The following is a 26,438-nucleotide window of genomic DNA, read 5'->3' on the forward strand; positions in this document are numbered from 1 at the left end:
GGAGCTGGGCATAAGGGGTCTGGATTCCAGCTCCCAAAGTTTCGAGTCAATAGAAACTGAAGGTTGGGCCCCTCTGTAAGACACCCCTCAACACCACCATCACCTTCCATAATTCCCCAGGCCCTGTAGGAATCAGGCCAGTCTGATCAAGGTACTGAGGGGCCAACCACTTCCAAGTTTCGTCAACTGCCAGATCCAAGGAAGGGGCTTCCCAGAGGTTTCCATTCCCTACAACCAGGTGGGAGACCTGAGGCGGAATCCTGCTGGTGAATGACCCCAGACTCGTGGGGTTTCAATTCTAGCAGCTTGGAGGGGGAGGGGAGTGGCAGCGGAACTCAGGAGCCACTTTCAGGCTCACTGGGAGCGCTCTGTACCTCGACTGCCGAGTCCCCAATCCAGCTGGCCGGAACCCAGGCACCCGGTGGCCCCGGAAGACAAGGGGGAATCCCAGTTGGCCAGACGCCAGAGGAATCTCCTATCTCTTTAGACCCCCAAAGTGTTCTCCCTGAAGAAGCGAGGGAGACCCCACACACCAGACACAGGCTCCCTCCGCCCTCCAGAGGTGATTCCTTTCCTCATTAGGAAATTCTCCGCTCCCTTTTTCCGACTCCTTTTCCGAGCGTTTACGTTGTACATCTGGAAAGGAGGAGGAGGAAGGAGGGGACGCGAGGGGAGGGGGAGAGCGCGAGCCCGCCCAGTCTGACCCCGCCAGACACCCGGCCTCCAGCTGGGGCTGGGGAGAGGGGGTGGAGAGGTGCGGCCCCCCCACGCCCCTTTGGGGTGGGGGGCGCGGGCTAGGCGTCCGGAGGACCCAGGAATGCCCCCCCGCCAGCCCCCTCGGCCGGCGGGGGGAGGGCTCAGCCGGGAGTTTGGCAAACTCCTCCCCGCGTTGAGTCATTCGCCTCTGGGAGGTTTAGGAAGCGGCTCCGGGTCGGTGGCCCCAGGACAGGGAAGAGCTGGCGCTATGGGGAGCCGGACGCCAGGGTCCCCACTCCACGCGGCGAGACTGCGCTGGGGTCCCCGGCGCCGAGCCCAGCTGCCGCCGCTGCTGCCGCCCTTGCTCCCGCCGCTGCTGCTGCTGCTGCTGCTGCCGCCGCCACCCAGGGTCGGGGGCTTCAACTTAGACGCAGAGGCCCCAGCAGTGCTCTCTGGGCCCCCGGGCTCCTACTTCGGCTTCTCAGTAGAGTTTTACCGGCCAGGAACAGACGGGTGAGTGACGAGGGTGGGCGGCGGGATGGGGGTTGGGGCCGCCTGGAGACTGGGGACGCGGCTGGGGTCTGGAGGGGACCCGAGCTTGAGTTTGAGGGCGGAGTTTGGAAGGACCTGGGCTGGAGTTGGGGGCCCACGCTAGAGTTGGGGGCCCGCGCTGGAGCAGGGAGGGAACCGTGGCGGGCGTGCAGGGGGGCCTGGAGTGTGGGAGAGATCAGTGGCGAGACATGTGTCGGGTGGGGAGAGGACACGAAGCTAGAAGCCGGAGGAGTCTGAGCAGGAGTCCCGAGGCCAGGAGACAGGAGAGCACATGAATGAGGAGCTGAGGGTCTTGGGCTGAGATCTGTGGGTTGCACGGGGACCGGGGGGCGGAAAGGGGGCGCGGAGGCCAGGAAGGGCTTTGGGGGGCACTGGCTAACCTCGGGATTCGTGGGGCATTGTGCAGAAAGAAAAAGGTAGAAGCTGGATGAGCTCTGTGTAGTAAGAGTGGAGACAGAGGCGGAGGGGGTCGGAAGGTTAAATGGGGGCCAGCTTCATCCCTCCCCCTCACTCAGACTTGGGAAAGACCTGGGAAGGGGATGGCGGCTCCCTCCCCTTTCTCCACAGTCTTCTGCACCGCCTTCCACCCGCAATCTCTATTTAGACCCGGGGTTTCCAAGAACCTGGGGAGAGTCCCGGGACCGTGGCACTGGGGGCGCTGGGGCTGGGGGCGGGCTCAGTCAAGGGCGGGTGCACGGGAGGGGTGTGTGTGCGCGCGTGAAGGGGGGTGGGCGGTTTCCCTCTTCCTTTAGCTCTTGGGAGGAAGAGAAAAGCTGATTTCCTGTAGCTTGTGGCTGAAGCTGAACTGAGACCAAAACTTCTGGGACTAGGGTAGGAAGCTGGGTAGATGCCGGCTCGCGCTGGCCAAAAGGTCCAGAAGCAAGGACTCAAAGACCCTGAAGTTCTCAAAAAAGGATTCTTATTACCAATTCCCCAGGGTGACAAGCAGACCCGGACCCTGAGTGCCTGGAAAATGGGGTGTCCACAGGCTTGGAAAAACCACAGTTAGAGCCAAAGTCACATTAGAACAAGGATTTTCTTTTTGCACTGGGGGTCTGGGAGGAGAGGAAAGTGACTGCTCCTGACTGGGCCAGGGACCCCCAGATGCCTGATCCTCCACTATGACTGGAGTAATCAGTCTGTTTCTCCTCCTGAGCTCTGAGTTTCCCACTGCTCACCACCCCTCTCATTCCCCAGGATCTAGGGTGTGATAGGACCTCTATCAGAGGTGAACTGTTTTTGCACATGATACCATTACCTGAGTTCTACTCACTTTCTTTAATTTTTGGAGAAAAGGGGCTAATCTAGCTAATTCAATTGGGGAGGGAAGCAAACATCTCCTTTGTCTGGGGGACTTGGGCTGGGGGAAAAAAAAAAAAAGATTTTAGGCCCCAGCTGTTAGATCTGGGCTTTTCAAGGTCCCCACCCCACCTCCCTGGCCCCTTGCCCAAACCCCATTGCATCACCCTGGCCTGGAACCTCTGCCAGGCCTTGCCTCCCCAAGGCCCCCTCAAACTTCTTACCACAATCCTAATGGAATAGAGGAGGGTGTGAGGGAGGGAATGGGGTCTTCTTCACTGATCAGGGTTTTTAACCTTCCCCTGCCCTCCCCACCCCAATGCAAGAGTGTCATTTCTCTTTTAAAACATTCTTCTAAAACATCTGGATTTCACACACTCCTGGTCCCCTAGCTGTCTGTCTGGCCCCTGGCCCTGATCTTACAGTCCCTGAAGCCCTCTTCTAAAACAGGGCCCAGCATTCTCCCTTCACCTCCCCTCTGCTCATCTCCCCTCCCAAGAGAACCCAGGTGTCCAGCTTACACTCCTTCCCCTCTCTTTTTCTCTGTGTAATACCCTCTTAGAGTAGCATTTGTAACATTCTGCCTCCTCTGTGACTTTCCTCCCACCACAGCTGGGCCTTTGACCTCCTCCCCTTCCCTTGGGACAACATAGCCCCTCATTTAGGACCACAGCCAGAGTGGAAGGACCTGAGTGTTCTTGGTCTCTCTTCTGCATCACCTTTCATGCAGTACAGTAAAATAGCATCAGAGGACAGGGAGAGCATCTCAGAGGTTGCATGGCAGGTAGGAGCAAAATGTGAAGTCAGGCAGTCCTGGGTGTGAGTCCCTACCACTTCCCAGTTAAAGAACTGCCATGTGCACATGCCTGTAATCCCAGCAGCTGGAAGGTGGGCAGTCCTGAGGTAGGAGGATTGTGAGTTCAAAGCCAGCCTCAGCAATAGTGAGGTACTATGCAACTCAGTGAGACCCTGTCTCTAAATAAAATACAAAATAGGGCTGAGGATGTGGCTTAGTGGTTGATGCCCTTGAGTTCAATCCCTGGTACCTCCATCACCACACACACACAAAAAGAACTGTCATGTGTACCCAGGCATCATGGAACACACCCATAATGCCAGCTACCAAAGAGGTTGAGGCAGGAGGATCTCAAATTCAAGGCCAGCCTGGGCAACCAAATAAGACCTTCAGCAATTTAGCAAGACCCTGCCTCAAAATAAAAAATAAAAAGGGCTGGAGCTATATAGTTCAGTGGTAAAGTGCCCCTTGGGTTCAATCCACAGTACCAAAGGGGGAAAAAAAAGAACTGTCATGTAGAGCCAAGTTCTGTAAACCTTTGGAGCCTGATTTTCCCATAAACATCAGATGCCTAACTTATTCTAAGAACTAAAAGAGACAAAATATATGAGACACCTGGTCTACAGAGTGATCAGTACATGGGAGGCATGAGTTTTTTGGGTAGCTGATTTCTGTTATGGTTTTCTTCTCCCTGGCCACCGGCTTGTTCTTTGTTTATGTTTTCCTCCATTACCTGCTTTTAGTACTTGCTTGTAACCATGATAGTAATAAAAGTCCTTCACATTCCTGTAGCACTTTCATATCGATTTCTCCATTGGATTGTTACAAAAACCCTCGTGTGGAGTAGAGAAAGCATTATCGCCGCGTTTGATATATATAAAAACTGAATTGTCAGGAGTCCTAGAAATTTAGAACTAGAAGTTAGTTTAGGGACCACTCAAGGGCAACCCATCACTTTATGGGAAGAGAATCTAAAACTTTAGAGGGACGCTACTTGGCCCAGGACACTTGAGAGGTAGACAGTCTGAGCTCAGCAAGTTGAGCTAAGCAGCCCGAGGCAGCTCTTCCCCCCAGCCAACCAGGCAAACTCCTTGTGAATCCCAGGCATATATTTGAAGTTTCGGAATAGGTGTCCCCCTCTGGTCTGGTCAGTGCTGGGCCCACAGGACCTATAGGAACTGGGCCCCGATCCACTTGCTGCTCGCCACCTGACCTTGTCAGGCCATCAGAGTGAAACAGTAACTGAGTATTGAACGGGAACTGGTTAATCAGAAGCCTGCTATGGAGATAGTGGAGAAGGAGAGAGGAGGAGAAGAGGGGATAAATTGGCTCTGGTGTGGACCAGGACTCTGGCCTAGAAACCAGGATTCCTAGTTTCTGATTCTTATGCTAGGAAGAATTCTGAGTGACCCTGGACATATTATTTAACTTCTCTGTGACTTAGTTTACCCCCTCTTTCAAAGAGGACACAGGCCTAGGTCAGCAGCTTTGGAACTTACGGAGCATCAGAACCAAGCTGGCCTCCCTTTGCAGCACCTCTGTGGGCATCTACACCAGTCAAAACCAGTGGGTGCTTCTGCAGTGTCTGTTGTGACAGTCTGTGTCTCCAAGGACTAAATCTAGAATCTCAGGGTTCTGGGCTTTGAAATAAATTATGGCAATTATTTCATCCCTTGGACTCAATTTTGGAAGTTTATCGGCCAAACTGCATTCCGTAAGGAATAATTAATGGGTTTTCTCACTTTTTATTAACCAACATCTACAGTTGCCAATCAGAACTTCTGACCAGCATGCGATATCATCTCCCCACAGGAGCTGATACAATTCTAGCCAAAAACAAATACACTAGAAGTTTTAATTAACTTGGGCTGCCTTATCAGTAAATGCATGATTTCCCGTCAGGCTTTCTAAATATTGAAAACGGCCCAAGGACTCTCCATTGTTACCTTCTTGAATCCTTAAGAGGACCCAGCTTGTATGGGATTTAGGAAGCAGGAACCAGGAGAAGGGGAATAAGGACAAACTCACTTACATGGCATCCCAGGCTCTAGGTATCTCACTTAGCATGGGGGAAGGGGAGTGGGTGTTGAATTGACCAGGGATGGCAGAGCAGCCAAGTCTTCAAGTACAGGCCATGGGCAGCATGGCAGGTCAGGATCTGTGTCTTATGCCTGCACACAGGTGTCCTGAACCTTCATGTAGTCAGGGCTTGTGGGCTTCACAAGCTTTGTAAAGCCTGTCTGTCACCTTCCAATCCTGTTAATCTCCAAGCTTCCTCCTCAAGCCATCCCAGGAGACTTAGGCTCAGCTCTTCCCCAGGAAAAGTGGCTGTTAGAGAGAAATTGGGAGTGGGAACAGGGTCCCTGTCTTCGTGAGACTTCTGCAGTAACCCAGAGAAAGAAGGACACAGTGTTGGTGTTACCCAGGCCCATGCTGAGCTAGGGTCTGACCTCAACTCCTGGACCGTCCAGTGGTCTGTTTCCAGTTGGTGACCCTTTCTGATTTCTGGAGCCTAAGGGCTGTGACCAAGTTCTCTGAGGCAGCGCCTTTCCCAACCCTGAGGCGACACAACCTCTCAGGATCCCCAGCCTCGCCTTGCAACTGACCAGGTTCCTGTGCCTTTGGAGTGGCCAGCTCCCACCCCCAACTGAATGTAATGTCTGAGTGAGAGGGGTGGGGCCCAGCGGGTGGGAGACAAACGGAGAAGTGAGGACAGGAAGCTACAGGCAGTAAACATTTCCTGTCCCCAGGGTAACCAAAGCTGGAACCTCCCCTCTCCACTCCCCATAACTTCAGGAACTCTCTCTCTTTGGCCTCCCCTCTCCCATTCCTCTGGACCCTGCCTTCCCTCTCCTCCATTTTCATCTTCTGACCCTCATAGACCCTCATAGACCCCTTCCCACACACATTTTAGTCCCCTCGGGCCTGCTCTCCCTGTGTTCCCATCTAGTATTCCTTTTGGACCTCAGCCCTCCCCTATTCAATATAGCTGGTCCTCCTGGAAGACACCCCCAGCCTTTGTGACCTCTGCCCAATCCCCCTCTTGGGCCTGCTTTCCTACTGAAAAGGCTGAGGAAGATCCTCCAGTCCAGGGAGGAATGGCTATTGAGAGTGTTGAAAGATGAATGGGGACGGAAACCAAAAGAGAGAGACACCACAACCTAAACCAAGAGAGCCAGCACGAGGGACAAAAGGATGCAGAGACTGAAGAGTTGCCAGAGGCACATATAAGAGAACAGCAGGGACCAAGGCTTGTGGGGATGCCCAGGAGCCCAGACAAGTTGCCCAGGCTATGGGATGAAGTCCCCACAGAAGACCCTAGAAGAGAAAGCCAGGAGAGCTGTATGGAAGCCTTGGAGGCAAGGGACCTGGGGATGGCAGAGGTAGAGCTGAAGGCAGGAAGATTGTCTGGGACATTAACTATGAACAGCCCATGACATAGGACCCCTATCAGGGACCAACTTCTCTGGGGAGAACTGAGCCACCATGTGGAGAACACGGCTTGCAGTTGAGCTGAATTTGAATTCAGTCCTGTGGGGCTGGTATGTGAAAAGGGTTCAAGGGCTGAGACAGAAACCTAGCCAGGAAGGTGCTGTCCAGTGCAGGCTCCAGGGGGAGGGCAGACCCAGGCTCAGGGGAACAATCTGTCTCACCATCCTCCAGTTCCTCTCTCTGCTTCTACTGCCTGATTTCCAGGACTCACATTTTCCTCCTACACGCCCCAAGGCTGGGCAGCTGGACGCCTGGGTCTTGGCCCAGGGAAGCAATCTGGCTAGTGACAAGGAGTACAGTCTAGGTGAGAGGACTCAGGCTCCACAGGAGTCTGGGGTTCCAGGACTGTGCATCTAATTTGTCCCTTTAAAATTTTTTTTCTTTTGATTCAATTTTCAATTGGAGGCCACTTGTTGCATTTGATTATTATGTACCTTTTTTTTTCCCCCTGGTCCTGGGGATCCAACCCAGAATCTATGCTGAGCATGCGCTCTACCACGGAGCTCTTCCTTCAGCTGGGCTGTGCATCTAATCTTGGCAGGCAGATAGAGATGATAGAGAAACTGGGGTCTAGGCCCTTTGGCCCCCCTTCCCCTTCCTATAATTGACTCTGGTTCTTCCTTTCTTTATTAATAGGGGAAGGTAGGAGAGAGAGTGGTGGGAGGAGGGGAGGGGTTGGGTTAGTGACAGCAGCACATGGGGACCGCCTGACTCCAGCCTATGCCTCTGGCATCTGTGGCATCTTCTGAGATATAAATACAACCCAGGGGGCATCTACCCCACCCCCAGCCATCCCTGGCCCGGAGGCCTGGGTCCTTCCTGCCTTCAGAGACAGATCGCGACCTAGGAGCCAACCTAAACTGCCTTTCCTTTCCCCTCCCCAGGGTCAGTGTGCTGGTGGGAGCACCCAAGGCCAACACCAGCCAGCCTGGAGTGCTGCAGGGTGGTGCCGTCTACTTCTGTCCTTGGGCTGCCAGCCCTGCACAGTGCACCCCAATCGAATTTGACAGCAAAGGTAGGCTGGTGCAGTTCAGGGAGAGATTGAAGGAGGGGTGAGACTGCAGCTGGGGGCGGGGCCTGGGTGGGGCCTGGAGCCAGGGGCGCAGCCTGCCGGGCTTTGAGGCCACGCCCTCCCAGCGGCAGCTCTGGTGCTCCAGCTCCAAGCAGTGGCTCCCCATGGCACTCGCTCCACGTTCCCAGCCCAGCCCAGGGAGGGCGGGCATGATTCAGAAACATGTGGCTCTCATTTCCACTGAATCACCCACAACTCCGAGAAGCCAGGGCTATAACACAGACAAAGACAGGGAGAGTCTCACACACTATTCAGTTCCTTTAACTAAGCATTGACTAAGTGATAGTGCATGCCAGGCACTGTGCTCCTGCTGCAGAATTGGAAGATGATTCAGCCACTGCCCTCACGTTGCTCAAAGTCCTGAGGCCCAGAGGTGGATGGAAGGCAGCCACAGACTGACAGCTAATACTCAGAGCACTTGCTCTGTACCAGGCACTGTTGTGACCACTCACATAATATTAACTCACTTAATCCTCCCAACAACTGTATGAAGTATTATTGTCCCCATTGTACAAGTGAGGAGACAGTTTAAATCACTTGTCCAAGGTCATACAGCTAGTAAATGGTGCAGCAAGGATATGAACTGCAGCAGGCTATCTCCAGAGATAGACTTCGGTGAGGGGAAAGGAAGAGAACATATAGCAGTAAAAGACTCTCCTTGTATATGTGAGGCCCTAAATGTGAACCCGGCTCTGCAAAAAAAAAAAAAAAAAGGATGGGGAGGAGGCCAAGTGCAGGTGAAACTCTGTCTCAAAAAATAAGATGGGGTTGTGGCTCAGCGGTAGAGCTCTCACCTAGCACGTGTGAGCTCTGGGTTCGATCCTCAGAACCACATAAAAATAAATATAAACAGAGTAAAGGTATTGTGTACAATTAAAAAATAAATATTTTTTTTAAATAAAAAGAGCTGGGGCTGTAGCTCAGTGATAGACTACCCCTGGATTCAACCCCCAGTACCACTAAAAGGAAAAAAAAAAAGCAAACTTGAAAAGTTGGAGACAGGGCTGGGGTTGTAGTTCAGTGATGGAGCACTTGCCCGGCATGTGTGAGGCACAGGTTTGTTTCTCAGCACCACATATAAATAAATAAAATAAAGGTCTATTGACAACTAAAAAAATATTTTAAAAAAAAGTTGGAAACAGTGGAGTTAAGAATCATGAAACAAGACTGTTTTGTTCCTGTTGTGTTGTTTTGTTTTTTGCAATGCTGGTATGGAACCCAAATCTTTGTGCATGCTAGGCACGTGTGCTGCCACTAAGCTATACCACCAGTCCCTAAACAGACTGATTTTTTAAAAAATTTTTATTTTTTAATTGTTGATGGACCTTTATTTTATTTTATTATTCAGATGTGGTGCTGGGAATCAAGCTCAGTGCCTCATGTGTACGAGGCAAGTACTCTATGCTGAGTTACAGCTCCAGCCCCAACAGATTGATTTTTAAAAGCCTAAAAGAAACCAGGCATGGTACTACACCCCTGTAATCCCAGCTACTCTGAAGATTGAGGCAGGAGGATCCCAAATTGGAGGACAACCTAGGCAACTTAGTGAAGCCCTGTCTCAGAATAAAAAAATATAAAGGGCTGGGGATATAGCTCAGTGAATTCAATCTCCAATACCCCCAAAAAAGTCTACATGATAAAAATCAGAAGAATAAGAAAGGCTGGGCACAATAGTAATCCCTGCAACTCAGGAGGCTGAGGCAGGAGAATCACGAGTTCAAAGCCAGCCTCATCAAAAGCAAGGAGCTAAGCAACTCAGTGGGACCCTGTCTCTAAATAAAATACAAAATAGGGCTGAGGATTGGATCAGTGGTCAAGTGCCTCTGAGTTCAATCCCGGTGCCAAAAAAAAAAAAAAAAGAATAAGAAAGGTGGTCATATAGAGAGCAGAGATTGGGTTTAGAGGAATGTCAAGAAAGATTGTGAGGAGGATCCTGTTAGAGACATAGGCCCAGGTACAGACCAAGAAGTGCAGCTGTACTTACACCCTGGGTTTGGGGAAAGCCAGTCTCCCTATCACCTTCCTGCCCCAGCCCACTGCAAGTATCCTGTCTCAGCTGGGGGAGGAAGCTGGGGGATCCTGGGGAGGCAACTCTAGAAACCCCTGTGTGAGGTGTGTGTGTGTGTGTGTGTGTGTGTGTGTGTGTGTGTGTGTATGTGTGTGTGGAAGAGGGCTGAGTCTGCACACAACATAAGCTAAAGATTCTTCTCCGCTTACCCTCTCCCAGTAAGTCACTGGAGCTCAGGGCTTGAAAGTGCTGGGCATCCCCAGCTGAGGGCAGGGGCTGCCCTGGAGCTCAATAGCTCAAGACCCAGCAAGACTTCCCTTTCTCACCTCCCCAAGGCTCCCGGATGCTGGAGTCCTCACTGTCCAGTACAGAGGGAGAGGAGCCTGTGGAATATAAGTCCTTGCAGTGGTTCGGAGCGACCGTTCGAGCCCATGGCTCCTCCATCTTGGTGAGGGGCCAGAGGACCTGGTGTGACAGCTGGGGGAGAGGTGGTGGTGGAGTAAGGCCAGGCCTGGAGGGAGGGAGGGAGGAAGGCCCTTACTGGACTAAACCTAAAGCCCCCTCCTCCTGGTCCTCGCAGGCATGTGCTCCACTGTACAGCTGGCGCACAGAGAAGGAGCCACTGAGTGACCCTGTGGGCACCTGCTACCTCTCCACGGATAACTTCACCCGCATTCTGGAGTATGCACCCTGCCGCTCAGGTAGGGGTGAGGGAAGACCTGTGTGCCAACTCCGCCATCTCCATGAGAATTTCTCCTGTGCTCAGGGCTGACTCCCCACAGCCCCCCAACTCAGCCTGTGCACCTTGACCCAGCCTGAGGCCCTTCCCCTGGCTCCCTCCCCTCTCCTTCCCATCTGTATGGGGCTTGCTCTCATTGCCATCTCCCCTCACAGATTTCAGCTGGGCAGCAGGGCAGGGTTACTGCCAAGGGGGCTTCAGTGCCGAGTTCACCAAGGTGAGAGGGTGCGCTGGAGTTAGGGGTGGTGGGCAGTGGACCCCGAGGTCAGGATCAGATGTTGGACTCACCTCCCTCCCCCACAGACCGGCCGTGTGGTCCTGGGTGGACCAGGGAGCTATTTCTGGCAAGGTAAGTCCTTTCTCTAGTCCATTCGAGGCCCCTGGCGCTGGTCCTATCCCCACTCCAGCCAGAGTCTCTAGTCCTCCCTGCCTCTGTCTCCTCGCCCCTGCCAGTCCTCCTTTTTCCATCACCCTCTACACACTTCCCTTCCGAGATCCACACATGGAATCCTACCTGGCCAGCCTCCACAGTCCCCTCAGCCACCTGCCCTCCATCCATCCCCTCCACACCACCCTTCCCCAGGCCAGATCCTGTCTGCCACTCAGCAGCAGATTGCGGAGTCCTATTACCCAGAGTACCTGATCAACCTGGTTCAGGGGCAGCTGCAGACACGACAGGCCAGCTCCATCTATGATGACAGTTACCTGGGTGAGTGAGCAGGTGGGGAGGGGATGGCAGGGGAAGCACTCAAGGGCCCTGTCCTCCCCTACACCCTTGCTTCCCTTCTCCCACTCAGGCACCACCAGCCCCTCTGCTGTACTTGTCCATGAAGGCCCAGCAGGGGAGGGGAAGGGATTAAGGGTGGGTCAGGGCAGAGGAGTCCCAAAGCATAAATGCTAACATTCACCCACCCTGTTCCCCAGGATACTCTGTGGCTGTGGGTGAATTCAGTGGTGATGACACAGAAGGTCAGTGTGTCCCCAGGATGGGCCAAGGTGGGGGGAAATAGGGGCCCCGGAATTCTAACATTCACCATCTGCTCCTCCCCTTCCCCTGCCTCAGCCCACAACTCTGCCTTCTCTTCACAGACTTTGTCGCTGGTGTGCCCAAAGGGAACCTCACCTATGGCTACGTAAGACCCGGCCTTCCCCCCCCCCCCCCCCCCCCCCCCCGTGCTGGCTAAGCACAAAGAACCATGCTCAGCAGTTTGCAAGGGCTCAAAAAGTGGGCCAGAACACCACAGGCTTTAGAGTCAGACCTGGGTTCAAGTTCTGGCACTTACTCTGGATAAATTATTCTGTTTTTATTCACATCCTGCTCCCTGCTTAACCTCTCTAAGCCTCATTCTTCTCTGTATAATGGGATAATAATAGTTCTGACCTCACAAGGCTCTTATATGGGTGAAATGAGATAACGCATGTGAAAGTACTTAGTGAATTGTTAGGCAGGGTACAACGGGCAGCTGTTATTATTAGACCAGGACAAGTGCCTGTACAGATAAGAATGCCATAGGCCGTCATTCAGTGAACAGCCTGTATTGAGGGGAGGGAAGAGACAAGAAAATGAAGAAGACATCACACCCCATCTCATAAGATGCTTCTAATCAAGTACATGAGATAAGACACACATAATTCTCTTCTGGGGTGGAGCCCCTCAATGCAGCAGACACTGTCCATTCTTGATGCTGTTCTTCACAACAAGTCTATGCTGTAGATGTTATCATTCACATTTTACACATGACAAAACTGGAGTTCTAAGAAATCAAGTAAATTGCTTAAGCTCACCCAGCTAATGAGTGGCTGGAAAGAAATTTAAAACCAGGTCTAGCTGGACACAGTGGTGCATGCCTGTAATCCTAGCTACTCTGGAGGCTGAGGCAGGAGGATTGCAAGTTTGAGATTGGTCTTGGCAACTTATTAAGAACCTGTCTCAAAGAAAATAAAAATGACTGGACATGTGGCTCTGAGTTAGAGCACCCCTGGATTCAATCCCCAGTACCACACACACACAACGGGTCTATCTTTTTCCAAAGTCAACATACTTTCTGCACTAACGATAAATTTCAGAAAACCAGTCAAGGTGATATAACAGTAAAGAGCAAATAATAATTTCATTCTAGAGATGGGGTGGAGATTCAGCAGAGATGAGATGAGAGGACATCTTTGGAAGGAGCATGAAGGGGACAGGAAAAAAAGGAAAAAGAAAAATGTCAAGATAGTTTAGCAATTTCATGGGCTGATTGAGGAGGAGGAGAATAAGGAAAGATTGAGGAGAAAACAAACAAACAGGTAAGTTAGGACCAGATTCTCCAGTGCCTTGGTGAACCAGGCAAGAAGCTGAGAGTGGGCAGTAGATACAGTGACCATCTTCAACTCACTCTAGGGCAGTCAGCCAGTCCTACTGCACTGGGGATGAAAGTGGGAGCAGGAGGCCAGGAGACTGGCTGTCCAGCATTTTGGGAGGAAGGCACACGCCTGAGTCACTGCAGCAAGAGTAGAGAAGAGCAGGATCCAAGAGACTGGGAAGGCCAGTTACTAAGGGGAATATAGGAGAAGCATGAGTGTGTTTGGGGGGAGCTAGAGGATGAGAGATGACTTAGGTTTTAAACATCTTGGGTTTGAGGCCCCAGTGTGCATTCAGTCATAGTTACAATAGTCTACTACTCGCCAAGCACTATTTTTGGTTCTGGGGCAAAAGCAAAGAACAAAACTAAGCTCCTGTCCCCACTGATGTGCTACTCACTATTCTAGTGGTAGAGAAGGACCACAGACAGAAAAATGTGAAATCTGTCAGTAGTTGGTAAGCGCCCACAGGCAGAGCCACCTGGCATAGAGTTGGAAATGGGAGGGCAAAGCTCATGAAGGAGTTAGGGGCCATTAGTGTATGTCTGAGGAATGCCTGCTTTCAGGCACCCTGTACCCGTTTGTCCTTCAATTGTGAGAGGTTCAGGAATAATGGGCCTATCCCTTCACCCCCAGGTCACCATCCTTAATGGATCAGATATCCGATCTCTCTACAACTTCTCAGGGGAACAGGTAAGGACACTCCCCACCCCCACACTGGCTTGTCTCACTGCCAGCCAGGCCTCAACCCTGACCCAATAACATCAAACTCCCTGCCTCCTGGCAGCCTCTGGACTGTCCCTTAATCCTGGTTATTGACCCCACATTCTGATCTCATGCTGCCCCTTTATCCTGCCCCTCCCCCAGATGGCCTCCTACTTTGGCTATGCGGTGGCTGCCACTGACGTCAATGGAGATGGGTGAGTAGTGGGAAGGGCACGCCATGGTGCCCTGACTAGATCCTGGAGGGAAGAGTGGGGCTGGGATGGACTGCAAGCAGTGTTTTTCCAGGGCTTTTTCTCTCACTCATGGTTGTGTTCCCCTTGCTCAGGAACATGGACAGAGCTGAGAGCTAAAACTGGAGACCTCAGGTCTCCTGGTGGTTAGGAAAGAGCCTGGGGACCCAGGATGTCTGGATTTCTGGCACTAGAATGGGAGGGGAGTGGCAAGACAGGGTATCAGGATGCCTGGATCTTCTCTTCCCCAGGCTGGATGACCTACTAGTGGGGGCACCCCTACTCATGGAGCGGACAGCTGATGGGCGGCCTCAGGAGGTGGGCAGAGTGTATGTATACCTGCAGCACCTGGCTGGCATAGAGCCCACACCCACCATTACCCTCACTGGCCATGATGAATTTGGCAGATTTGGCAGCTCCTTGACCCCCTTGGGGGACCTGGACCAGGATGGCTACAATGGTAAGTAAAATGGTTTCAGAGCACTAAGGACGAGTTGGGGGCCTCAGTTAGGAGGGGTTAATTGGAAAGGTGTCCTTCAGCTAAGACACCAAATGCCCTGTGATTTTCCAAGGAGGGGTGCAGACTTTAATTCCAATGTCTGGAACTTGAGGTTTGATGGAGGAGTAGGGATGGACTATAGGGGTTGACAGATAAGAAAAAATAGGATACTGGGTACTGAGGTCTATTGGTAGAAATTTGGACCCCTGGATTCCTGGCCTGCTGACTGATTTATGTTGTGTGTCTTGCAGATGTGGCCATTGGGGCTCCCTTTGGTGGGGAAACCCAGCAGGGGGTAGTTTTTGTATTCCCTGGGGGCCCAGGGGGACTGGGCTCTAAGCCTTCCCAGGTTCTGCAGCCCCTGTGGGCAACTGGCCATGCCCCAAACTTCTTTGGCTTTGCTCTTCGAGGAGGCCGAGACCTGGATGGCAACGGATACCCTGGTGAGTTTTACCTGAGGCCCCTTCCCAATTCCCTGGTCACAAACCCCTACCAACTTCTCTTCCTAAGCTTCCAGGTGCAGTTGTGGGATGCTGCCACAAGATGGCGCTGTTCCCCCACTCAGCCTCGGGGCAATGACACTAGCGGTGGTTAGCAAGAAAAGATCCTGATTTGGGGATTGCTATAAGGGGTGGTTTCTTGGCTTTTTGCAGATCTGATTGTGGGGTCCTTTGGTGTGGACAAGGCTGTTGTATACAGGTACGAACTCTAAGGGGGGACAGCAGCCTGGTAACCTGGGAACTGGGAGTTTCTCCTTAGAGCTAAATTATGAAAATTTCTCCTTAGAGCTAAATTATGAAAATTATAGACCAGGTGCAGTGGTGCAGGCCTATAATCCCAGTGACTCAAGAGGCTGAGGCAGGAGAATCACAAGTTCCAGGCCAGCCTCAGCAACTTAGCAATACCCTGTCTCAAAATGGAAAATAAAAAGGACTGGTACCTTTGATTTCCAGCAACTTGGTAGGCTAAGGCAAGAGGACTTGAAGATTGCAAGTTCAGGCAAGCCTCTGCAATTTAGTGAGACCCTCAGCAGCTTAGTGAGACCCTGTCTCAAAACAAAAAGGACTGGGGATGTAGCTCAGTGGTATAGAGCCCCTGGGTTCAATCAGAGCACCTTAAAACAATTTTTAAAGAGTTGGAGAAGCCCAGTGGGGTGGCTCATTACCGTAATCCCAGCAAGCTGATAGGCTGAGGCAGGAAAGTCACAAGTTCCAGGTCAGCCTCAGCAATTTAGTGAGGCCCTAAGCAACTTAGTAAGACCTTGTCTCAAAATTAGGAAAAAATAAAAAAGGGGGCTAGGGATATGGTTCAGTGTCCCCAGTACCTCCTCCCACAAAAAAGGGCTGGAAATGTAGCCCAATCGTAGAGACTCCTGGGTTCAATCCCCAGTATCACCAAAATAGAAAGGAAAATCACTCTAGGGGAAACTAGCATTCTGGGGCTTGGGCACAGGTTTCAAAGGAGCCTTAATTCTATTTGTCCCATACCCACCCTTGCAGGGGTCGCCCCATCGTGTCTGCCAGTGCCTCCCTCACCATCTTCCCCGCCATGTTCAACCCAGAAGAACGCAGCTGCAGCTTGGAAGGGAACCCTGTAGCCTGGTGAGCTGGGTCTAGGAGGTTGCAGAGATCTGTGCCTGGGACCTAGGATGGGAGACCAATCTGACTTAGGAAGGGGACGGTGGGGGTGTTCTACCCAGGGTCTGCCCAGAGGTGGGAGCAGAGAGGATGCCTGTACCAGTGTGTTCACCAGCTTTCTCCTTGGTCTTTCTCCAGTATCAACCTTAGCTTCTGCCTCAATGCTTCTGGAAAACATGTCCCCAACTCCATTGGTGAGAAGACTGCCTGGGTCTCTCAGGCCCTAGGCTGGGATGTCGGGGCTGGAGACCGGGTACCTCCTTTCTCTCTGAGTGGACCAGGAGGGAGAGGTAGATCCCCATAAGTTATTAGTCCCCGGGGTACAGGCTTTGCGGTGGAACTCCAGCTGGACTGGCAGAAGCAGAAGGGAGGGGTACGGCGGGCACTCTTCCTGGCCTCCAGACAGGCGACACTGACCCAGATACTGCTCATCCAGAATGGGGCCCGGGAGGACTGCAGAGAGATGAAGATCTACCTCAGGGTATGGCCCTGGGGGTGGGTGTGGACTGGTCAGGGAGGGGTACCACATGGAACGGAGGCCTCTTCTGGAGGAAGACATTGGGAAAGTTCCTCGAAGGGCTTGGGGCTCGTGGGGAGGGGGTCTGGCTGAGGAAGGGAGGCCTCTCTGTTTGAGGAGCTGAGAACCGGGCTGCCAGGGACTCTGAAATAGTGAGAACAGTCAGACTTGGGTCCCTGAGTGGGGAATAAGAGGCTAAGAAGCCAGGCTGCCAAGTCCCTGGATACCCCCTGACCCTGAGAACTTTCTCCCCGGCCCCAGAATGAGTCAGAATTCCGAGATAAACTCTCCCCCATTCACATCGCCCTCAACTTCTCCTTGGACCCTCAAGCCCCCGTGGACAGCCATGGCCTCCGGCCCGTCCTACATTATCAGAGCAAGAGCCGGATAGAAGATAAGGTGAGGACCAGGAAGGGAGGGGGCCTAGGAGGACAGAGGCCTGGGCACAAGGGGCTAAGGCCCTGGGGAGTGGGGAGCCTGTAGCCCAGGAACAGTAGAAACTCCCCATCTTAAGGGTGTCCTGCTCTCCAGGCTCAGATCTTGCTGGACTGTGGAGAAGACAACATCTGTGTGCCTGACCTACAGCTGGAAGTATTTGGGTATGTGGGGGCTGACAATGAGCTAGGGTGTTCCAGATGTCTTACCACCTGGAAAAGTAGAATAGGGACATAGGAAAAGTAGATCTTGAGAAGGTACTGAACTTCTCTGAGCTTCAACTGCTTCATTTGTATAGTGAGAATAACAGCATTTATTCCTCTGACTTTTTGGTTTGGGTGTGTGTGTGTGTGTGTGTGTGTGTGAATGCACGTACATTACTAGGGATCAAACCCAGGCCCTCGCACAATAGGCAAGGAATCTGTCACTGAATTATACCCCCAGCCCCTCTCTGAGTTTTTGGAGATGAAAACGTGATCATTACATAAAGCATGAAACCTAGTGCCCACTGTAGAGTCGGAACTCAGTTAATGGTGTCTATTACTACTTTATTTTTGTTGTTATTGTTATTATTACCCATTGTCCTGGTTTGAGAATTAATTCTAGTGTTTCTTCTCCTTGTTCCCTCTCCAGGGAGCAGAACCACGTGTACCTAGGTGACAAGAATGCCCTGAACCTGACTTTCCACGCCCAGAATGTGGGTGAGGGAGGTGCCTATGAGGCTGAGCTTCGGGTCACAGCGCCTCCAGAGGCTGAGTACTCAGGACTTGTCAGACACCCAGGGGTGAGAGGGGATTCTCAAGCGGGGATTGGGGGGAACACCAGGGGAGCACCCAAACCTGACCTGTGCCCACCCCCACCTCCAGAACTTCTCCAGCCTGAGCTGTGACTACTCTACTGTGAACCAGAGCCGCCTGCTGGTGTGCGACCTAGGCAACCCCATGAAGGCAGGAGCCAGTGTGAGTTGGAGACAGAAAAGGAAGGGGCAGGAGGGAGAGAGGACCACTGGACAGTGACCAGCATGTTCAGAACATAAGCAAGGCACGGGGAAAGAGGGTTGGGATTGGAGCAACACGAACGCACTATGGAACCGCCCCTTTGTCCTCCCTGTCCCACAGCTCTGGGGTGGCCTTCGGTTCACCGTCCCTCACCTACAAGACACAAAGAAAACCATCCAGTTTGACTTCCAGATCCTCAGGTAGGGGGTGGGTTGGGCAGGGAGGAGGGAGGCTGGTGCAGGAGGCCAAGCCCTTGGGGGTCAGGGAATCCCCGCTGGCCGGGCTCCAGCACCACCTGTCTTGCCTCCATCCACAGCAAGAATCTCAACAACTCACAGAGCGATGTGGTCTCCTTCCAGCTCTCTGTTGAGGCTCAGGCCCAGGTCTCCCTTAATGGGTCAGTATCCAGGCAAATGGGGACCTACTAGGAGGGGTGACAGACTCAAAGGGAAGGATGCGCATGGGGTCCCTTCCACCCTCCTCTAAACCACCCTACTCCTTAGTGTCTCCAAGCCTGAGGCTGTGTTCTTCCCAGTAAGTGACTGGCATCCCCGAGACCAGCCTCAGAAGGAGGGGGACGTGGGCCCTGCCGTCCACCATGTCTATGAGGTGAGGAGAGCTGGTAGGCGGGCCAGGGGAGAGGGGTGGAGGGTGGGCCAGAGTGAATGACTGAAAGGAGGAGCTAGCATGAGTGACGGTGGCTGGGACCAGAGGGAGGAAGACGGGAGGGTAGAATGAGTGACTGCAGTGGGTGGAGAGAGGCCGCCAGAGGCTAGATGGCTGCTGAGTGACTTAAGTAGAAAGGAGAGATGGAGTGTGGCCCCCCCAGTGTGGACTGAGGAAGATGAGGTTTTCATCTCTGCCCTTGGCCCCTCCTTGGCCCCTGAGATGGGAGCCTACAACAGGGTACACTGGGGCCATGGTGACCAGGTCTCAAGTGAGGCAGAAGCTTTGCTATCCCTCTCACGGTAACTGTGCTCTCCCCCCTCAGCTCATCAACCTGGGCCCCAGCACCATCAGCCGGGGAGTGCTGGAGCTCAGCTGTCCCCAGGCCCAGGAAGGTCAGCCGTTCCTCTACGTGACCAAGGTCGCTGGAGTTAGCAACTGCACCAGCAGATACCCACCTAACCCTGAGGGCCTGGAGGTAAAGGGCCTGGACACTGGCTTGGGGGCAGGTTCAGAGGTCCAGGGCTAAGGGGCTAGGAAAGGTCTTTGGGATCTGGAAAAGGCAACAAGAATGTGCCTATAGCTGGGACTGAGGGAAAGGGTCAGAACACACAGATACCTCAAAGGCCTGGGAGGCATCTTTCTTCCTGAACTATCCTTTCCTATTTCTTTCTCTTTTTTTTTTTTAATGTATTTTTTAGTTGTAGTTGGAAACAATACCTTTATTTATTTATTTTTATGTGGTGCTGAGGATCAAATCCAGGGCCTCGCACGTGCTAGGCGAGCGCTCTGTCGCTGAGCCACAACCCCAGCCCCACTTTCCTACTTCTTGACACACTTGTAAGGCCAAGATTTGTGCTGCCTCCTCCAGGAAGTCTTCAGACCTGTTTCTCTGAGCCTCAGTGCCTGTTTTATAGTGTACCTACTCAAACATTTAATTGAATGAGTATCTAAACTGAGCACTATTAGGCTCAGAAAAAACCTACAGTAAACAAAACTGACAGGATCCCCATGGAGCTTGTGTTCTAGTGGAGGCAGATAAACAATGGAAAGTTAAGCCAGGCACAGTGGCACACACCTGTAATCCAGTTACTCTGGAGGCTGAGGCCAGAGGATCCCAAGCCTGGGCAATTTAGCAGGACCCTGTCTCAAAAAAAAAAAAAAAAAAAAAAAAAGTGCTTGGGATGTAGCTCAGTTGTAGAATGCCTCTAGGCTTAATCCCCAGTGCCACACACACACACACACACATACTGAAAAGAGAAAAATTAGGTAGATGTGGTAGCACATGCCTATAATCTCAGAGACTTGGCAGGCTGAAGCAGAAGGAACCCAAGTTTGAGGCCAGCCTCAGCTACTTAGTGAGACCCTGTCTCAAAATAAAGTATTAAAAAAGTTCTGGGGAGGGTCTGGGGTTGTGGCTCAGTGGTAGAGCACTTGCCTCACATGTGTAAGGCACTGGGTTCAATTCTCAGTAATGCATATAAATAAATAAAATAAAGGTCCATCAACAACTGAAAAAATATTTAAAAAATAAGTTCTGGGGATGTAGCTCAATGCTTAAGTGCCCTGGGTTCAATTCCTAGTACAAAACAAATTAATTAACAGGTATTAAAAGTAATGGAAGTACAGGGCTAATGTGCTGTGGGGAGATGAGACTATCTAAACTGAGTCATGGGAGAAAGCTGTTAGAGAGGTAATAGTTAAATAGAGGCCTGAAAGACAAGAACGAACCTACCCCTGGGACACAGGGAAGAGTGAGCGTTGCAAACAGGTAGCAACAAGGACCTGATGACTGATTTATACATCTCTTCCATGTAAATTCCGAAAACCAAGTTTTACTTATTTCCATTTTTCAACACTGCCCTTGCCTGGTGCCTGGCACAGGGGAGTTGGTTAGCTGGGTGGATGGGTAAAGAGATAAGCAGGTTGAAGCTGCACCTGGCACCAGGCACAGGCCGACTTAAATGCTGTGATGTGATGAGGCAGAGAGGCAGCTAAGGGTCTCTTTCTTCTTCCAGTTGGATCCCGAGGGTTCCCAACACCACCTGCAGAGAAGAGAGGCTCCAGGTAGGAGCCCTGCCTCCTCTGGGCCGCGGGTCCTGGTAAGTGATACTGGAAATAAGGTCCAAGCCCGAGTACTGAATACCTGTTGGGCTGTCAGAACCACCAGAAGGGCAGAATTCCAGATCCACACCTCTTCCTTCCCAGAAATGCCCAGAGGCTGAATGTTTCAGGCTGCGCTGTGAGGTTGGTCCACTGCTCCGGCAAGAGAGCCGAAGTCTACAGCTGCATTTCCGAGTCTGGGCCAAGACCTTTCTGCAGGTGAGGGAGCCTTACCTCAGCCCTGACCTCTGACCCTCAGATCTACCCAGATTGACCCCAACCTTTCCTACAGCACTAGCCTCCTCTCCTTGGTGAATGGACTTGGTACTCCAGTCCTCCTCCCTCACCCTTGTCTAGACCAGGCTGTGTCCTTGGCACCACCTTGTGGCCACAGCAGAAGCAACCACTTGTGGCCCATTCAGAGAAGAGAGAGCTGGAAAAGGAGACCAGTGTGCAAAGTTGTGATAGAAAAACAGAAAGATGGAGATGAGTGCAGAATGGATCAGGCAAGAAGATGTAGGAATAGTAAGCACAGCCATTTATGGAGCACACATTGTTAGCCACGCTGTCCTGGGTGTTAATCCACGTAAATGATTTTTAAAAATACTTTTTTTTATTTAACAGGTAGTCAGTCATCTGATTATACATTATTTAGTTATAATTATTCAATTCCACATTTATTACCTCATATAAGAAATATCAGGAAAGAATTAGTCCCAAATAGGGAAAGATCACAGCCTGGGCCAGACCCCAGAGAAGAAGCCTTATGTCTCTAGATCCCAAGAGGTGCTACCCTGATCACCTTTCCCCACCCACAGAAGGAGCACCAATCATTCAGCCTGCAGTGTGAAGCTGTGTTTGAAGCCCTGAAAATGCCCTATCGAATCCTACCCCAGCAACTACCCCAAAAGAAACTTCAGGTGAGTCCAGAGCCAGAGGTCGAGGCCAAAAAAAGACAGGGCTCAGAGTCCTTGTTATTTTAACAGCTATTTGCTGAACATCTGTTATGTGCTAGGAACTGTACAGGTGCCAGATACAGTAGTAAGCAGGATACATATGGTACGTTTGCTCCTGGAATTCACAGCCTTGTAGGCAGTGACAGTAGAGTGTGACAGGTGTCAGGGTATTCATGAAACCACATCATATGAACACCTCAACCTAGTCTTGCAGGATCAGGGAGGTCTTCCTGGAAGAAGTGGTGTGCAAGCTGAGATGTGAAGTTACTAACCAGGCTAACCCTGTAGAAAAGGAAGATCCTAGGGGGAGGGAACCTCGAATATGAAAGCCCTTAAGTAAAAGACAATAGTATACATTTTAGGAACTTACATCTTTTAAGTTTAGAAAGCTGTTAGCACTAAATGAGAGGTGGAAGGTGAGTTCACATCCAGTGAGGGCCAACTGTATCTGTAGGAAGAATTTCTGGGTCTCAGTGACATCACCTGGCTTGTTCCCCAGGTGGCCACAGCCGTGCAGTGGATCAAGGCAGAAGGCAACAATGGCGTCCCACTGTGGATTATTATCCTCGCAATCCTTTTCGGCCTCCTGCTCCTAGGTCTGCTCATCTACGTCCTCTACAAGGTCAGCCATGTCCTGCCCATGATTTGGCCACCATCTCATCAGGCTCTGCCCTTGACTCAGCACAATCCCAAGCATCCACCTCCAGATCAATTTTCTAGTCATATGCCTCCACCTCTGCCCTGGCAGTTTGCATCCCATCCTGTCCCTTCCTATAGGATCCCTCCATTCACGCTAGAGCCCCTAGCTTAGAAAGATTTCTCTTATCTCAAGATGATTAGTTTGCCCCATATTTGCAAAATCAATGTAAGCCACAGATGGCAGGCACATGCTGTTACTCCTAAAATCCGGGGCAGCCATCATTAATTGATCACATCCTAGCAGTGGCCTAGACTCCTCAAGGGGCAGCCACTAGTAAGCAGTAATACTTGGCACTCGAGTTCAAATCTGTTTGCCCTTCCCAATTTAACTGGGCAGTACTGAGGACTGAACCCAGGGGCACTCTACCACCGAGCTACATCCCCAGCCCTTTTTTTTTTTTTTTTCACTATTATTTTTTATTTTTGAGACTGGGTCTCACTAAATTACCAAGGCTGCCCTTGAACTTGTGATCTTCCTGCCTCAGCCTCCTGGGTAGCTGGGATTATAAGCATGTGCCACCATGTCTAGCTTCACTGGGGGCTTTTTTGGGGGGCGATGTTAGCGATTGAACCCAGGCTCTTCTGCACACAAGGCAAGCACTCTACCAACTGAGCTGTATCCCCAGCACCTTACTGGGGGCATTATTAAGGAATTAGCAGAATATTCCCCACATGCTAAAACATCACCAATTTTGACCCTTCTGTGCCCATTGGAGCTCTGGGAGTAGTCTCAGCCTGAATTCACAGGCCCCTTTTGCAGCATGGGGAGATTCTTTCTCATTTCCTCTTGAGATAAGAGCAGGGGAGAAATGGTAGGCCTAAACTCTACCTCCTTTCCCCTTCATCAGCTTGGATTCTTCAAACGCTCCCTCCCATATGGCACAGCCATGGAAAAAGCTCAGCTCAAGCCTCCAGCCACCTCTGATGCCTGAGTCCTCCTGATCCCAGATTCCTGATCCTGAAGATCCAGTCCCCCACACTCAGTCTGCTGATGACAGGGAGGGGACTGGGCACTTCCTGAAGGTGCTGAGGGCCAGGGAGAAGCTCCTCTCCTTAGCCCAGAGACATACTTGAAGGGCCAGAGCCGGGGGAGGGGGATGAGAAGCTGGGGATCCCTCCCCACCCCATGCACTGTGAAGGACCCTTGTTTACACATGCCCTCTCATGGATGGGGGAACTCAGATCCAGGGACAGAGGCCCAGCCTCTCCACAGCCTTTGCATTTTGGAGTTTCCTGAAAACAACTTGGAACCATAACTAGGGAATCCAGTCGTGGTTATTGGGCCAGACATGCCGTCAGGACTTCCTGTCCAGCTTCAGCCTGCAAAGATATGTCATCGGTCTTGCCAGAGATGCCAAGGAAGCCCCAGCTAAAAATCTGGGACCTGAGGAGTGAGACCTGGCAGCTGTGACAGCCCCCACCCTGGTGGGCCAACAAGGAACACTAACCGTAGAAGGTGCCCTAGGACCAGCTCAGGACAGATCCCAAAGGTCCATGCTGGCCCAGAACCCAGCTCCAGGGGGGAATCAGAACTCCACGGAGCCAGATCCAGTCTGGGGCATGGTGTTGATCTGGAACCCAGACACAGACATTGGCAACCTAACCCAGGCAGATCCAGAACTACAGTTGGGTCTGCTCCAGACCTGGGCCTAGAGGCCCAATTCACCCTGACTTGGGAGATGTCAGGAATTGCCCAGGACCCTGAAGAGGCCATGGTGGCAACAGATCTGGAACCTCAGCCTGGCCAGATGCAGGCCCTGTCAGTCCCCAGAGAAAGGGGAGCTGGGCTCCTGCAAGATTTGGGTTCTGCCCACCAGCTGCACTGACGCTGCCCCTCCTCTCCCTACCCAGCCCTCCCCTCCCCTCCCCTCTCCTCCCCTCAGCTCCTGACACCCCGGACTTATTTAAACTATGTTGCAAGTGCAATAAACCCAACCCACTGCCCCCACTACCAGAACTGCAATCTGTGACCTCCTACCTCCCTCTTTCCAAACCCATCCTGGAACCAGACCTCTTGGCAAGAAGGAGATCCCTGTCTCTTGACTTCTGTCCACAGAGCTGGGAGTATGCCCCCGGGAACTTCTCTTAGTTGAAAGAGACAATGGAAGGAGAGAAGGGAGGAAATGGTTTGGGTTTGAGGATTAGGGGAGAGTGCAAGGGGCAGGTCCAAGTAGAAGGTGGAGGGAGATAGTGCAGAAGACTCACCTGATCTTCCCTTAAATCAGTAATGAAATGGGAGGGGAAATCCAGAGAACTAAATTGGAAGAAAGCTATTAACACTTACACAAAAAGAAACTGAAGCCCAGAGAGTTTATGTAACTTGCCCAAGGTCACACAGAGCAAAGTCAAACCCAGCCTTGTCAGACTGTGACTACTCGAATTCTTACCCAATATATTATAGGATTGGGGTCTTCAAGAGAAATCGGGCACAGTGGGGGAGCCTCTCAGGCTCCTCTTTTCTCATCAAACCACTTCTGATGTGCTGTGGAGGAGGGAGAGGACTGGGGTTGTGGGAGGCAGATGTCCACGTCTTAGTAGACCATAGTTTTGCCAGCAGAGGGCAGCAAAACCACAGATTTAAGGGAGTTTGGGGAAGAGGGGAATGAGGTCCACCTCTCTCTTCCCCCATCACCAGGGCTGTCCTTGTTAACTCAGGCTCTTGCCTAGCAGGGCCTGCATCACCTCAAAATCCTTCTGGGACACCATGCCTGGATCACACTCCAGCCTGTGTCATTTTAGAATTCCATACCTCAGGAATGTCTTCCCAGAGCCCATAAATGAAGAGACGCTGATGGGGAGGAAGAGATAAGATTAGACAAAGAATCACCCAGCATTTTAAAGGATGTCAGCCATAGTACAAGGCACCAGAAATTCTTGAGGAAGGAAATCCCATACTGCATCATCAAGAGGAGTTCCCCTTCTTGGGAGGATGGAGATGGGGGATCACAGCAGCCAAATGCTAGGGGCCAGATCTGAAATTTCTTCCACTGTTAGGAAGAGGGAAATGGGCTGTGAGCGTTGGGCTGGGGTCTGGGTTTTCAGTGCGTGGTACCTGTGCTCTTGAGAAAGTGAAGAGATCTGTCCCATGGATGCACAATTCAAGGAAAGAATTCCTTGGGCTCAAAAATGAAACAGATGTAATCCAGAACCAGCTTTTCTATCCCTAGGCTGAAACACTCTGGGCTGTTTCCGCTCCCAAATCATGTAGCCCTGCAGAGCAAGTGCCTCCCACCTTGAGACTTGAACCATCCAGAGGAACACGAGGGTGGGGGGCTAGAAGGCCGGAGCCCTATCCTTGTCTGTGTTGGTGGAGATGGAAAAGAGGAGGGAAAGAAGTGAACAGAGCAGCTGGGGGCGTGTGGAGGGGGAGGGGGCTCAGAAGAGGCAGCTGGCAGGCGGGAAGATGATCTGGGGGTCTCAAGTTTCTTGACATCAATTAGAGCAGCCGGCCTGGGCTCATTAGTAGCCTGGGGTGCAGGGCTCATCAATAATGAATTCACCCCACACTCCCCACCCCCAGCTGCCTGCAAGGTCACCCCGCCCTCCAGCCAGCTGCCTCCCCATAGTAAGATAAGCAAACCCTCTTCTCAGAGTCCCTGAAAAGATGAACAAGGACTAAGGGCAAAGGAGGCTCTATCACAGGTCAACCATGCCTAGCGCTGGCCCTTTTTAGTCTTAGAGTCCACCCAAGAGAGACAACACAGGAAGAGGAGAGTAGAGGCAGGGTCTAAGAAAAGAGGGTTTATGACACTGGTGTAGAACCCTATGGTGGCAGTTCAGACCCAGAGCAAGAGGACACACCTGTAATGCCAGCAATTCAACTGAAAAGACTGAAGCAAAAAGATCTCAAGTTCAAGGTCAGCCTGGTCAATTTAGTAGAATCCTGTCTTAAAAAGTAAAAGGGCTGGGGATACAGCTCAGTGGTAGAGCAACCCTGGGTTCAATTTCCTGGTAACACACACACACATACCATAA

General features: G+C 51.8%; 1 protein-coding gene across 2 annotated transcripts; it reads left to right on the forward strand.

Annotated features, from left to right (window-relative positions):
* Positions 1 to 760: 760 nt before the first annotated feature.
* Positions 761 to 24,400, forward strand: Itga5 (integrin subunit alpha 5). Of its 2 annotated transcripts, XM_026398792.2 has the most exons (30): positions 761 to 1,209; positions 7,720 to 7,850; positions 10,251 to 10,363; positions 10,496 to 10,616; positions 10,810 to 10,871; positions 10,958 to 11,003; positions 11,238 to 11,363; positions 11,579 to 11,623; positions 11,744 to 11,787; positions 13,634 to 13,690; positions 13,865 to 13,917; positions 14,205 to 14,413; positions 14,704 to 14,895; positions 15,106 to 15,151; positions 15,952 to 16,053; positions 16,228 to 16,283; positions 16,416 to 16,570; positions 16,868 to 17,005; positions 17,138 to 17,205; positions 17,675 to 17,825; positions 17,908 to 18,000; positions 18,160 to 18,239; positions 18,356 to 18,436; positions 18,543 to 18,648; positions 19,031 to 19,183; positions 20,724 to 20,807; positions 20,914 to 21,027; positions 21,627 to 21,728; positions 22,264 to 22,386; positions 23,312 to 24,400. In XM_026398792.2, the coding sequence occupies exons 1-30, from the start codon at positions 818 to 820 to the stop codon at positions 23,393 to 23,395; spliced, it is 3,327 nt and encodes a 1,108-aa protein (XP_026254577.2). In that variant the 5' UTR covers positions 761 to 817; the 3' UTR covers positions 23,396 to 24,400. The 2 variants fall into 2 exon arrangements, with proteins under 2 accessions (XP_026254577.2, XP_026254578.2); XM_026398793.2 differs by lacking the exon at positions 14,704 to 14,895.
* Positions 24,401 to 26,438: the final 2,038 nt, after the last annotated feature.

The sequence above is a fragment of the Urocitellus parryii genome, chromosome 5 (assembly GCF_045843805.1).
Source record: "Urocitellus parryii isolate mUroPar1 chromosome 5, mUroPar1.hap1, whole genome shotgun sequence".
NCBI classification, from domain to species: Eukaryota; Metazoa; Chordata; class Mammalia; order Rodentia; family Sciuridae; genus Urocitellus; species Urocitellus parryii.